Here is a 14,125-nt window from a genome sequence, read left to right as displayed (position 1 = left end):
TGTAATTTAATTGGAGGAAAGCATTAGTCAAGCCAGACTGCAAAATGTGGGACAGAAGAGTCACTACAGTATTTTATTATGGGTGTTGTCCTGGGTCAGATCTCTAACTCAGCATACTGACTTCAGTAAGGCCCCAAAATAAGCACCCAGAGAGAAATGCAACAGGGTGAGCAAGTACAGTATTTCCTGCAAGCATTCATTGGTCACCAACATGTTTGAAACTTTGGGGCTGAGATCCAAACCTTCAGGGAGTTTCTCTGGTGCGGGCCATTCACAAAAAATTCATCGGAGCAGTACCAGTTTACAGAATGAAAGGATACAGACTTGCAAGGATATTAGTCAACTAAATTATTATGTGGTATTTAGACTAATTTACTTTAAAAGGGATCAAATAGAACTGTAAACTTATTGTATACAATAAATAAATTCTGTTGCATAAACAGAACAGTAAGTAGACACTATTATTATGACTATTTTAGCTTAATCCAGGAGATAGCACCATTAAATGCCTCCACGTGACTGTGCAAAATTTTGTATACAAACAAAAACTAAACATACCTGCTTGAACTGTACCATGACATCTTTGGACAGTTCCATGTCCTTGAACATGCCCTCCAGTTTGCTGGTGAAAGCCGCACCACATTCTGTCACACACATAAGAAAGTAAAAATCCCACAATTACAAAGAAGCACAGAACAAGTGATAAACATTTAACCTGAGACAGTTGAGCCACATTACCAGGTTACAGAGCACCCACAATTAGACTTTTCAGGATTCTGCTCCTCTGTAGGTACATTAAATAAACCAGTCTCATACCTAAGATGGCAGCCTATTAGTTCTTGCTGAGCATAATGAAAGGCCAGATATCTATATATATCTATATATATACACACCTCCCCCTAAGTGTTTAGGTTAAGAGCTGTCCAGCTATTAATTAAAATTTGGCTTGTCCCTTCTTAAAAGCATGAGAAAACAGGGATTCCAAATTTGCATGCCAAAAACTAATACAAATTTAACACATCTGAAGACACCTACCATGTTTAAGTTTTGACAACATGGACTTCTCAGCATCTACTGATGCACTTTTTCCAACCAGCAGTCTTTTGGCCAAGTCTTTCTTATAAAATGCCTCAAACACATCTTTTCCTGCAAGGAAATTGAAACAAAAAATAAAATTAAATTATACATTCTATCTGCATCACTGCTCTTCAGGCTTGTGGCACAAGCCTTTCTCATGAAAGGCTGATTAGCAGAACAATATTCATTATGCAGTAGTGAAGAAAAACATGTAGACATTTTGTTCTTTTTATATTTTAATAATTTTAACATAATTTGAAAAAAAATTTCTTATTTCTTTTTTATTTCTGCCCCAGAAACTCGGACTGCCTTGTATTTCCCGTCGGATCACCTCCAAAACACATGAAATTACTCTGGGGTCCAGAAAAACAGTCTCCCTCCACTGGTCTGATTTATTAAAAAAAAAAAAAAGAAGGGGGGGGGAAGAGGTTTTCTATGTATTAAGAATATATTTTAAAAGCCTATGGGAAAGAAAATTTAACAGAAGTCTTCCCACATGGTTTGCCAGTAGCCTTTTGAAATGAAGGAGTCGTATAGATACCCAGAAACTTTCACACCTTAAACCCAAGCTTCTCCCTACTGACAGTGCAAAGATACCAGCAAGAGGAACAAATTTACTGTAACCCAAGCCACTACTTGTGCTGCCTACAGTAGCCCCTTGTAATTCCTTGTAAACAGCTTCCAGTTTAGTTCTTCTTATGGTAGTCTTCTTCCTTCCCCATCCTGTCCAGGTGAAGTTTCATGAATCAGCTGCATCAAGATATTATCGAAAATATCTGGCCAATGCCCACAATCTACCTACTAGTTATCATCTGCTCTTACAAGAGCTCTTATGTACTAGACAGCTCAAAATGAAATTTGTGCTTTTAAAATATGAAGAGAAAAAGAGCTGGTGAAAGTATCAGATTAAAAAAAATTAATCTCTTATGTTGAGAAGCTGCCAGAACAAACTGTTTTCATTCACCATCTCCATCTGACAAAATTTATGCAATTATGATTCAACTATGCAAATGGTAATACTACTTTTTGACTTGGCTGCTTTCCCATCATATTGTACTTCTTTGGGATTTTTATGAGAAGAGAACCCCACAGATCTCAGACAAACTAATATAGAATTGGGTAATTCCTGCTATTCTACCCCAGGAAACACATTCCACTTCCCTCAGAGCAGTGACCATGCAACTGTATTGGATTAGACCATTGATTTTTCTGATATCCAATCTAGGAAAAAAAAAATAAAAATTCCTAACACATTCAAGGGTTTTGCTCAGACAGAGACATACATGAGGGAAATGCATTTCAAAAGCAGTGAAACTCAGCATAACACTTTTTTCTATCATTCTGAGCCCTCCTCTGTGTTCCTCCTCAGCTATGAAGAGAAAAGAGAAATCAAGAAAAGTTGCTGGGTTTTCATGCTTTGTACCTGCAACATACCTAAGTGGACAGGAAAGAGAAAGTCTGTACTGTCATTAGAGGAGAGTTTGTGGTTACAATCATGGTTGATTTATGTTAAAAATCTTCCAACAACACCTTGAATTCTTAGGTCTCCACTCACAAGGCTCTTAAAGGTCTGTAACTTGCAAATCTCCACAGAACTACATGTCTTCTCTGGTGTAAGGCAACCTGAATTAAAGACTGAGTTGAGCTGAAATTCATGCTGAAAAAGATCTCTTGCATTCAGAGGAAAGCAGCCCTGTTGCCCTGAGAATCAGGCCTTCTGATATTGTTTTCACAATTTCTAGCCACTTTCCCAGGAGAGTAACAATAAACATAGGTGTTTATACATTCCATTAAAGATATGCCTTTGATGGACGTCTCTCACAGCCAGTGTGGTTGGGAAGGTGGTGACCTGACTATCCAACCCCTGGTCGTTGTCAAAAATCTATAAATACTGAAAGAACAAATAAACCTTCTTCATCTTTCATCACACTTCGAGCTGTGTCTGTGTAAATCATTTAGTGTCTGACAGTGACACAGCCCCGCTAGTAGCAAGTGGAACAGTTTTAATTGCATCAACAGTGAACTGCTGTTTCTTACCATGAATGAATCTAAATATGATCATGATTTTGTCAAGGATTCTTTCCAGCTCTTCATCTGTTGCTTCTTTATTACCAGCTCTTAACTTGGAATCCACATATTTTGCTACAAATAAATAAAATTAGGTAACAGCTTAAAAATAGATCTAAAATAACCGACTTAAGCATCTCCTGCTTGACATATTACTATGTGTTAAATACTACTAGATGTTAAAATATAGGATAAGTGCTAAATTTTCTATTTTCCCTTTTCCCATCCCTATGTTCAGTGGAATGACAGAGCCCTACTATATTACTGGAATATTACTGGAGCCCTACTATATCTAACGGAAAAGTACTGCAAAAAGGAATAGTCCAAGGCAAAAAATTAATACAGTATAATAATTAAAATGAGTACATCAGAAATTCCCACATTTTGTTTTATAGTTACACAAGCACATTACTTGTTGAAAGACAATGTTTTGGAAGTGTACAATGTATATGAATGCATTTTATGAGAAACAGAAACAAACAACATAAAGAAGACTATATTTTTGTAGACCTCTACTGTGTCCCTCGCTCCTTAGTAGAAGCATATTAAAATTTAAATTCCAGTTAGTAGTTTCAGAATGCCAGAAATAAGGTTAAGCCTTGAGTTTAGCTAGGTATTTATTAAGCCACATTAGTATCCTTACACAACCTTTTGTGTAAGAAGAAAACCTTTGTGGGAGCTGGAACACCATGATCCACAAATTACAACAGCTCCTATCATGGCTTTAGCCTGTATCACTATGCGATACAATCAATTGTGTACAGACTGCAATGTGCAATCTGTCCTACATAAAGTTGATTTTAGAAGGAAGACACAAAATAAGCCAAATAAAGGCAAAAGAATGTAAAGAGGGAAAACAAACAACCAAGAAGCAGGATCCTCTCCTGATATAAAATGCCACAGCTCCAGTTTTTCAGCAGGCAAAACTGTAAGGATAGCTTTTGCCAGATAAGGGATAAACTAAATAATAGTATTTTTAAAGTATTTGTTATTATCTTTCCCCTTAATAAGTATGAGTTCTCCTGTTAACGTAGTGGGTTTTTTTCCCCTCTATAAAACTCCTTGTACCTGAAGGCTTTTAAATTGTTATCCCAACTTCAGCCTTCAAGGCAGATGGAGGAGCTGTACTCACTCCTTTCTGAGAGATCCAGAACATCCACAGAACTCCTATACTATCACAATTAAATCCCCTTTACTTGCCACAGCTGCTCTTCCCCCTAACCATTTACTCCCATGGCAGCCCCAGTGTTCCACTGAGCAGCTGTTAGCACCAGCCCCGTGCAAGCAGCAGAGCGCAGGGACAGGAGGGTGACATGCTCCACCAGGACCCCCTAACAGCACACCCAAGCTCTTGGGGCCCACCACACGCCCAAGTTAACATTTGCCTCATCCCAAAACCAGTCTCCTAAAGCAGAATGCGACTGCACTGCTACTGCACTAGCACACTCAGCAGCATTATCATGCTTTCTAGAGATTTTTGAAATATTTTACAGAAAAATATTTGTGTACCTATCAATTCTGCAGGCTTATTTGGTCTCTTGTTGATAAATGTTTCAAAGGATTCCTTCATCAAGTTTATAAATTTTTCATTTTTCTGAAAGCACACTTCTATGATATGGTCCACTTTATCCTTAAAATCTAGTAGCTCTTGCACCATATCCTTGTCTTTTTCAGGATTAACCACTATTGTTGTCCCAAAGTTCTGTAAAACAAACACTTTTGATAGTAAAATACTTTAGAGTGCTACCTATCTCCCCCAACAGAATCATTTACCCTCATAAAATGTATCATTAGAAAAATTATTTTACAGAACTACTTATGACTGCAAGTTTTTAAAAAATGAGATGCATTGAAATTTAAAATAAAAACTAGACACACATTAATGGATTTCAAACATTAGTGTTTGATTTAAAGATTATTTACATTTAAGACAAAAGTAAAAAAAATAATAAATACACAGTAGACATGACTATGATGTGCAAATTTACAGTGACATACAGAACTATGATTCATGTAAAGTAAATTTAATGGAAACTGCTTCAGAAATGTTAAGCATAAAGGAAAACTTTGCACTGTTTTTATTAAACCCACTAAAAAGCTTAATTGATTAAACAGGTAGCAAAAATTTAACTGCTGCTCAGCCCTATTTTTCTTTCATCAAGGGCTCTAAACCAGAATAATCCTAGCTGACTTACAAGTAAACAAAACTTTCTCATGCACAAGGAGTAGACACAGACTTGATTTTCTCTTCCTGTCCCTACATTTATTATCTCAGAAATAGAACACCATTTGTCTAATGAACCAAAATATCCTGTAGGAGAGGATTTTCACCTAATGGACTATTTACATTTGCTTAATAACACTTTGATCAGTGCCCTGGACAGAACGATCAGTTTTCCAAGGTGAGAAAGAGGAACATCTGCACAGTAAAAGCAAAACAGTATTCAATTGGTATATTTTCACCAACTTAAGTATGTTAGCCAACAGTAAAAGAGATAGGGGGAAATCCCTCTCCAGCCTCAGAATTTTCACTGCATTATCTAATTAAGACACTGGCATCTGCCATGGAGATTTCTCTCAAGTACCATTTCAGAGTAAAGCTGAACACTATGCCCCCAAGATCCTTAGATTCAACACATGTATCACAGAATAGTCTGGGCTGGAAGAAACCTCTGATGATCACCTAGTCCATCAGATCTTCCACTTGTCACAATTTCCCCTTCATTAATACTGCATTTGGGTGTCTCACAGTCTCTGTCAGGTATATCCGTAAATTGCAGGGCTATTCCCCCACTCTGTAAATGGCAAACCAAGACAAAGAAAGCTGAATGACAGCTCTGAAATCACAAAAAGGTGACAAAGGAGCACAGACCCTTACCACAGTAAATTGGCTCACAAGATAAATATTACAAATTCTTGAAGCCTCTCTTTACTGCCATACAGAAAGCTTGGAAGGAGGAGATTTACTGACACTACAGAAAAGGTTTTCTAGGTTTTTGAGTATGTACAAAACCATCTTAAAGCCATAGGAGGTCTGACTCTGCGAGATACAGGGGATGATAAGCCAATTTAACAACTTGTTGCTGTGAAAGGAAAGGTTCCTTTCCTTATTTTTTACCCATGTTGAACTCCTGCTTCTTTCCTTGGACCAGCACATGAACTTTTCTCTGAGTCTCTTTAGCTCCCTAAACCTGGGATTAAACTGACCTTACCCAGGTATTGTAATATAACAGGTCATAGGAGAGCCTATGGAGTGGCAGGCAGCACTCTAGGATTAAGCGAGGAGCATGATCTGGGAGAAAGGAAGAAGAAAGATGATCCTCCTCAGCCACAGCACCACCATTCAATTGGACAACATCCTAAGGAGTAAACTCCACCTTGGTTCTGGGGACAGAGGGTAACCATGTTCCATTCCCATGAGCTGCAGCACTGGTGGATCATGCTGAACTCCAGACATAGCTGTGCAGAGAAGGCACCTCTGTGATGTTGTGCACTTAGTCCTGAGGGTTGATGAACACATGGGCAATTCAGGGGAGAGTCATGACATCAGGAATTATCAACTCCAGGGAGGAAAAATCTTCTGTGAAGCCTTCCTGCCTTCATCTTGCAAGGGCACTAGAGTGCAAGCTCTCTGGGGCAGCATACTATATGGACATTATGCCTAACAAACCAAAGCATCTAAATACAACTGATGGATTATTTTCAATAGGACCATTCCCTTCCCAACAGCTATAACACCCATCAAGTGAGTAGCACTGCCTAAGCTGAAGAAGAATAGCAACATCTGATATTTCACTGCTTTTGCAGGTATGTAAAGAGTTGAGTGCATTTGCAGCAAAACAACACATAGCACAGTTCAGCATAGTCTAAACACATGTGCATGTGGTTCTGTTTAAAAGCAATGCAACCAAAACCATCCTGTATAATATTCAAACCTATAAGGAAAGTAATTTCTAAGGAGAAATTTAAAACCAAAGCAGGTGTTGCTGTTACTTATCATATGACTGTTACTGAGGCAGCAGCATTAACATCCCTCCCCATATTTACTTAAAACAGAAGTTTGGTGATACACCTATGTTATTTTTGACTTTGACAGAAGAAATTGTAACAGCATAAACTTTTATGTTAGTAATAGATCTTTGAAATACCTTGATGTATTCACTCCAGTGCTGCAAAAGGATCTGCTGTCCACCTTTTACTCGGCTGAATAGCTGGTAGGTCTGGGTCAAATCTGATATTCTATTTTCATCAAGCAGGCTATCAAGTCCTACAAAAATTAAATTAGAAAAAAAGAAAATTTGAATACAGCTAGAAATATATTAGAGACTATATCTATTAGAGAATATACTAGTATTTCAACTGAAATACTTTCCCAACAAGGTGATGATCATAAGCCTTTTGGAGAATAATCATGAAGAGCGCTTGACTTCAAGGGTATAGTTTTATCAAGAACCTCTAGAGAAAACAAAAAGCTAAGTAAGCTGTCCTAAATTTAAAGTAATGATAAATACTTTACGAGATTATTTTCTGTGGAGCACAGTGAGCCATGTTTTTAGATTAAGAACATGCTGGGAACAGTCTACACTCCTACCAATGGAGTAACACAAGCTTACAAATCCCTTTCAAGCAACTTTTGCTCTGTCAAATTCACCTCACGTGAGACTAAGCTTTGGGCTAACAAATTGTGAAGCCCAAGAAATATAACAAGCAAATAACTTCATACACATTTTTCCATTTGAGAATATGACAAATGTAGTTCCAGTGTAATCAGAAGTACTTTGTCTCGTGTCAGTTACAGCGGCTTTAGTAATACCATAGCATAGCATCAAAGATTTAAGACAATTTTTTTTAAAAAACAAAAAGCTTGTTTTTGCACAGGCTGACAATTCACACCATCAGTGTAGCTGACAGTGAACAACTGTCCTGTTTCACCAAATATATTTCATTAATGCTAATTTTTAAATTATATTAAAAATTTATTTGCAAATGACTACCAAATTATCCCATATTCTACTATATTCTTCAGCTCAAAAATACTTTCACTGTATATTGTTACTTATGTACACGTTCAGAAAGGCAAACGTTGTTCCAGAATGATATCAGGTAAATCTTGTCTGCTATTTTAAGATTTCCTAAACATCTGAGATATCAGAGGACTAGACATACTTTAAATGTAAGACAACAGACTACACAGTCTCTAATACAGGGTTTTAGTGCTCTCTTTTCATTGAGCATGGAATTAAAATCCTGGAAATCAAAGAATCATAAAAAGGCTTGGATTAGAAGGAACCTTCAAGATCATCTTGTTCCAATTCCCTGCTGTGGGCAAGCACACCTTCTACCAGACATCTCCTTCCAAACTGGCCTTGAACACTTCCAGGGATGGGGTATCCACAGCTCTGGGCAACACGTTCCAGTGACTCACCACCCTCATAGCAGAAAATTTCTCTGAACATCTCATTTTTAGTTAAAACCGTTCCCCCTTATCTATCACTATCTGCTTCCCTGCCCCCTCTTCCCCCATTTTTATAAGCCCTCTTTAAGTACTGGAAAGTCACTGTGAGCATTCTCTTTTCCATGCTGAATAACCCACCTCTCTTAATTAAGAAACATCCATCCCATTCAAGCATTACCTCCTATTCATTTAAAGACACCAGTACACTATCTGCTTTATTATAAACTAGATAATTAAATATAGCCTTCCCTCTTTCTCTAACATGAGCTGTTTGACTGAAAAAATAGTATTTAGTCACACATTTGACAAACAAAAAAGACATGCAGCAAAGTCCTCTGATAAAAGGTTTCACAGAGCTTCCAGACAGCACTGCCATAGCCTTGGAAAAATCTACTCAAAAAACCCCACCTCACCACTAGGTATGATCCCAAATACCTAGTCAGTAGCAGTTATACTAACATAAGGAAAAAAATGTTTCTCACACAGACCCTGCATTTCTAAGCTTTTTTCTCCTGTATCAAACTGACTACTTCACATTCCTTGATTTAATGAAGAAAACCTGCAAAATGCAGTGTCTTCTAATTGAACAGAACACTAAGATACCATAAGCAAATTAAAATGTGTCCTAGATCAAATGAATACAGAAAACTAAGCAAGCCAAGTGATGGCAGAAGCGTTTTTAATTATTTTTTCCAGTGAAGACATAGAATGCAAAAGCTGATCCAACAATACTTGAGTCCTGAAGCACAGTAAAACCAGAAAGCTAGAAAAATGTAAAAATATCTTTGTATTTACGTGGATGGCTCATACACATTGTAAATGAAGAAAAAGTTTAGTTTAAAACAAGACCACATACTTTCTGTTTAAGCCACTTGATAAACAAGCATTTCACTAGGAAAGTTACTTAATCATACTTGAATTAGAGAGCAAGCAAAATTGGCATACATCAGCAAAATATAATTATTCTTACTTTCTGCCTGTAAGTTTAATAATAGCCAAGATGAAGTAACTAAGCTTATTTCTATAAATGTACTGAAAATAGTGAAACAACCTATTCCTAGGGTAGTTGAGAGAAAACTGTGAGCATAAGTCATCTTTAAAAGGGACAAAGAAAGACACAGAGAAAGTATGTATAACATCAAAGTGTTAAACATGGATATGATGGAGTTTGAAGATACCAGACTACCAGGGACATCTGTTTTGCAACATAAAAGAAAACAAAGATGTAAGGACAATTTGCAATAAGATCTAAAACTTTAAATACTGCAAAAGAAGAAAAAGATCTAAAATATCTGGGAATACTGAACAAACTCAGAAATTCAGTAAAAAAGGAGAGATTAAAATTTAAGAGGACCAAAGAAATGACAATTTGAACACACTAATGTCTGAATAAGGACTTCCTAAGAAGGCTGCAGTTCTCATCTGAAATTGCCAGACAAAAGGTAAAGTACAGACAAAAGTATATAAAAGCTCACTGCCTCGAATGCTGCCATTGCCAGTAACTCACAATTTTTAAGCCACAAATCACGAGAATATGTGAAACTATTGCACTTGAGCTGTGAGATTATCACATAAAAGAAGCTACAACAGTAACTGCAGCTCTCATTTAGGAGTTTATATAATTCTAGAAAAGCAGCAGTTCCAAAGGTTTAATTCCTAAGCCTACTACTGCAAATCAAAGGAGATTTAGAGGCTTAGCAACCTTTACAAATATGGAATTAGATTTTAGACATTTCTTTCCAAATACACCATTTACTTGTCACAGTAAGGGTAACAATCACAGGATTGGCTTTCTGTGTCTGTGGAAGTTTGTCTCATGGCTAATATACCTCTTAAAGTAAAAGCTGGGGAATTTATAGCTATTGCAGAAAACGAGAATCCATTGTTAATCAAAGATAACATTAATTTTAAAAAATACCTTTTTGCAAAATAGCTGATAAGTGTTCTCCTAGTAGCTGCTTCTCCACACAAGCAATCAGGGGCTTCCTGAATTAGGCAAGAAAAACATAAAGGAAGCATTAGAGTATAAAGGAGTTGCCTTCTGTCACAGTGTATTTGTGCATAACTTACATTATAATGCAAAAAACCCCAACGATTTTCTGCTTAGAGGTTACTAATTAAGACAAAAATCATCACGTGATTTAAGAAAGACAACAATAAACAATGTATGTAATTAAAAAATAACAAAATTGATAAAATGAAATTCCTTACACAGCAGAAGGGAGAAGCTTACATTGCAAAAGCCAGTACAAAAGCATAACTGGAAAAAAGTCATATTGAATTCTGGAAACAAACAAGAAAACAAACCAAAACTTCCGAGGGTTTGAACTTCAAACCAAAACAATACACACTAGTTATGTTCAAAATTCAGCTAACTGTAAAATTTTCAGCTAATTGTGTTATGTATGTACACAAGCATAAATCGAGTTAGAGCCAAAAAACAGAAATTTGCAGAAACTTTTAAATTTGTCTTTGAATATCCCCTACTTTTTACACTTATACATTCATTTTAGACAGGCCTGAAAAATAGTGGGTAATTTTCCTTAACATCTTTCAATGCCTGAAAGATAAAATAAATGCCTGAAGTAAAAAGGCATAATTAATTCCAGTGTTTAAAGGTCTACCCTGCTTACAATGGAACAACATAAGACCAACCATTTCTCTGTGAGTAAAGTTTTATAAAACTGGTTCTCAGAACCTTAATCGAGATTTCCTAGGAGAGAGGTACTCAACTTGGATTGATGGAAGCCTTTCCTGTAGGAGGATACACTTTTGCTAAAACTAAAGTGAATCTTTGCTAACACACTCCTGAAACTGCCCATTGTGACATGCCTGACCTTCCATACAACACACCAGGTTAGGTCCTTCATTTGGAAAGGTTCAGAGAAGGAAGCAGGGATGATCCAAATATGCAACAGCAGCTACACGAGAGACAACTACACATGTTAAGACTCTTCTTTCTGGGAAGGAGATGACTTAGGGATACCACTAACAGGCAGGAAAGGGGTGAAGGGAACTGACTGATCACTTTTCTTTTCAGTGGGGTCATCAGCAATGGTACTGGGTACCAGACTTAAAAGGAAGCACTTTATCACCTGGTGGCTGTGCACTTTATCACCTGTGGAACACTTTGCCTGGCACAGACAGAACAGCTGATGTGAATACCCATGAGAGACTGCAAGTATTTCACAGATACAAAGACACGAACCACAGCAGGTTCAGAAAATGAACACTGAGCTGAAAACAGGCAGACACCAGTAGAGTACCAGGGCATCACATACACTTCCTCTATTTGTTCCCTTCAGTGGTTGTAAGTGAATATGAAATACTGTTTAGACAGACCCATGTTTTTAACACACATGGCTATTTTTATAGTACTTTCCATATTGCCTGCCACTTCCAACTACTGCTATCTGTACTTGCTGGCTGTTTCCAAGAGCAGGAGTTGGGGTTGTATGAAATACATCCCTTGCTCTGGAAGACCTATTCTGAGAGCAGGAGAAGGGACAATTTGTCTTGCTTCAGGCCAAAAGGCAAAGCACCACATCCTAGCAAGCAAACAAAATGAATATTTATCTTGGCTAAGGAAGGAGCCAGAAGGCACCTTCTGTATGACCTCAAAGCCATGTACCTTGGTCATCTACTGACTGACAAGGAGACACGTTTATCTGGTCAGCTGTCCAGAAGAGCATGTACCGCTGGCCCGAAAGAATCCCTGTGTGGGCTGCAACAACACACTTCCCAGGTGTTGTATGGAGTATTTGGAATGGCGTTTCACATGATGCTTTTGTGTTTGAAGTACCATTTCCATCTCAAGATCAAGCCAGTCACAACTAAACAGCATCCTTTCTGCTGTTCTCACGCACACACAGAGAAACAAGTATGGCCTCAGGAAAACTCAAGCGCTCTAATTTTAACTGCTGTTTCTTAATGCAAGGGAAGGTAACTAGTGTGAAGCCTTCTAAAAGTAGGTTTCTAAGCCTTTAACTAAGGGTGAGATTCAACACAAGTACTTGATGTCTATCTAGACTGAAAATGTAATGGTATCAATCTTTTTTAACCTAAACAGTAAATAAATACATATATTTTCTGTAACTTTATAAACAGAAATAGTTCCATGTATTTCAATGTGACTGATTTCACTAGGAAAAGCTAGTCACCCTGCAATCAGCATTTACAGAAAGACGATCCAAGTTCAAATATGTGCCATGACACACAACACACATATGTGTATATATATATATATAAAATGTCTGAAGAAAACAGTAAGTAAAAAGATAAACTTTTATTCAGTTATCCTTTTGACACCAAACAAAATGCCAATAAATCCTCCAGAAGACTAAAACCCAATAAATTCAATGCCACATTCTTAACTAAAGAAAAAAAGCACCAGCTTCCTACAGGACAAATTATATATGGATTTATGTAGTGTGTCAGTTCCTGCAGGAATGTGTTAACCCAACAAAACACAAACTATTACTTAAAACCCAAGTGAAAAAAGGACAAGCAACCTCATATAGTACATGGGCAGCAGCTGATGTACTGCTAAGCTCACACCTTGGACTGTTTACAAATGATACTCATATCCTCTGCCCTTCTGGGTTTTTTCAGGTTTTGTTTAAGTTTTTGTTTGTTTTGCTTGTGGTTTTGCTTGTTTGATTGGGTTTTTTTCTAATGAGTCCTTTCTTCCCTCAAGGGATTTGTGGTCAAAGATGTTATCAAGTACATGAATGGCTGCTACATAAAATCAGCTGCTATTTTGAAAATGGAAAATTGAGTTCTTATACAATGTTTTTTTTAAGCTGCAATATATAGAATTAATATTTCTGAATAAATTTCTTATTTCTTACTGAAAATATCCTTTTATTTTAAATAAGTAACTTTTGATAAAACTGAAGTCTTGTAAAAAACAAGCTATTTCACAAGCACTCTCAACAAGATAATATGTGTAAGATAATGAAGAAATTATCTCACTGTTTCTACAACCAGAGATAATTATACTGATTTATGAAGAATGCTTAACTTACAGTAAAAATGATAAAATTTGTACTCACTGTGTGCTGTGATCTAAGTATGTTATTACTCTGTCTCCTTCTTCTTCCAAACGTTTATTAACATGGTGAAGGTATTCTGGGACCTAATAAGACAAGAGAACAACCAGTTCAACTATAAAGGTATGAAAGGCAGCTAATCTTGTTCCATGACAATTAAACTACATTTTAAAGAGAACATTAGTTGGATAAGACTATTCCACCAGAACACTGTTATGTACTACATAATCTGTATTTTTATTAATCAATGTTATTTCATATTAAACATATTATAGTTGGTAATGTGACTTTAGCTACAAAAACATCACTGGGTTACTACACAATTGTATCTGTCAAGTTCCATGACAACCTAGGGTCTGCTCTCCCTGTTGATACAATACCATGGTCCATATCAAAACACATGGACACCTGTGTGCCAGTAAATTTCACTGGACATTAATACACCATGACACTACCAAAGTTCTCATGTAATCCC

General features: G+C 36.8%; 1 protein-coding gene across 7 annotated transcripts in view; it reads right to left on the bottom strand.

Moving 5' to 3' along the window:
• The window catches only part of CUL4A (cullin 4A), a 34,450-nt gene that overhangs the window by 8,632 nt on the left and 11,693 nt on the right, over positions 1-14,125 (bottom strand). For 4 of the 7 annotated variants that reach the window (XM_058826324.1, XM_058826331.1, XM_058826347.1 and 1 more), the window contains 7 exons: positions 13,654-13,736; positions 10,518-10,585; positions 7,293-7,411; positions 4,654-4,846; positions 3,115-3,219; positions 1,036-1,146; positions 559-644 (listed from right to left, as the gene is read on the bottom strand). In XM_058826324.1, the coding sequence (XP_058682307.1) occupies positions 559-644; positions 1,036-1,146; positions 3,115-3,219; positions 4,654-4,846; positions 7,293-7,411; positions 10,518-10,585; positions 13,654-13,736 (765 nt within the window). Of the gene's footprint in view, positions 1-558; positions 645-1,035; positions 1,147-3,114; positions 3,220-4,652; positions 4,861-7,292; positions 7,412-10,517; positions 10,586-13,653; positions 13,737-14,125 lie in introns of those variants that run through there. The other 3 variants (XR_009276080.1, XR_009276082.1, XM_058826359.1) reach the window with 3 other exon arrangements.

This window comes from Poecile atricapillus, chromosome 1, assembly GCF_030490865.1.
Source record: "Poecile atricapillus isolate bPoeAtr1 chromosome 1, bPoeAtr1.hap1, whole genome shotgun sequence".
Taxonomy (NCBI): Eukaryota; Metazoa; Chordata; class Aves; order Passeriformes; family Paridae; genus Poecile; species Poecile atricapillus.
The sequence above is the reverse complement of the archived record's forward strand: the minus strand, read 5'-3'. Positions and strand labels throughout refer to the sequence as shown.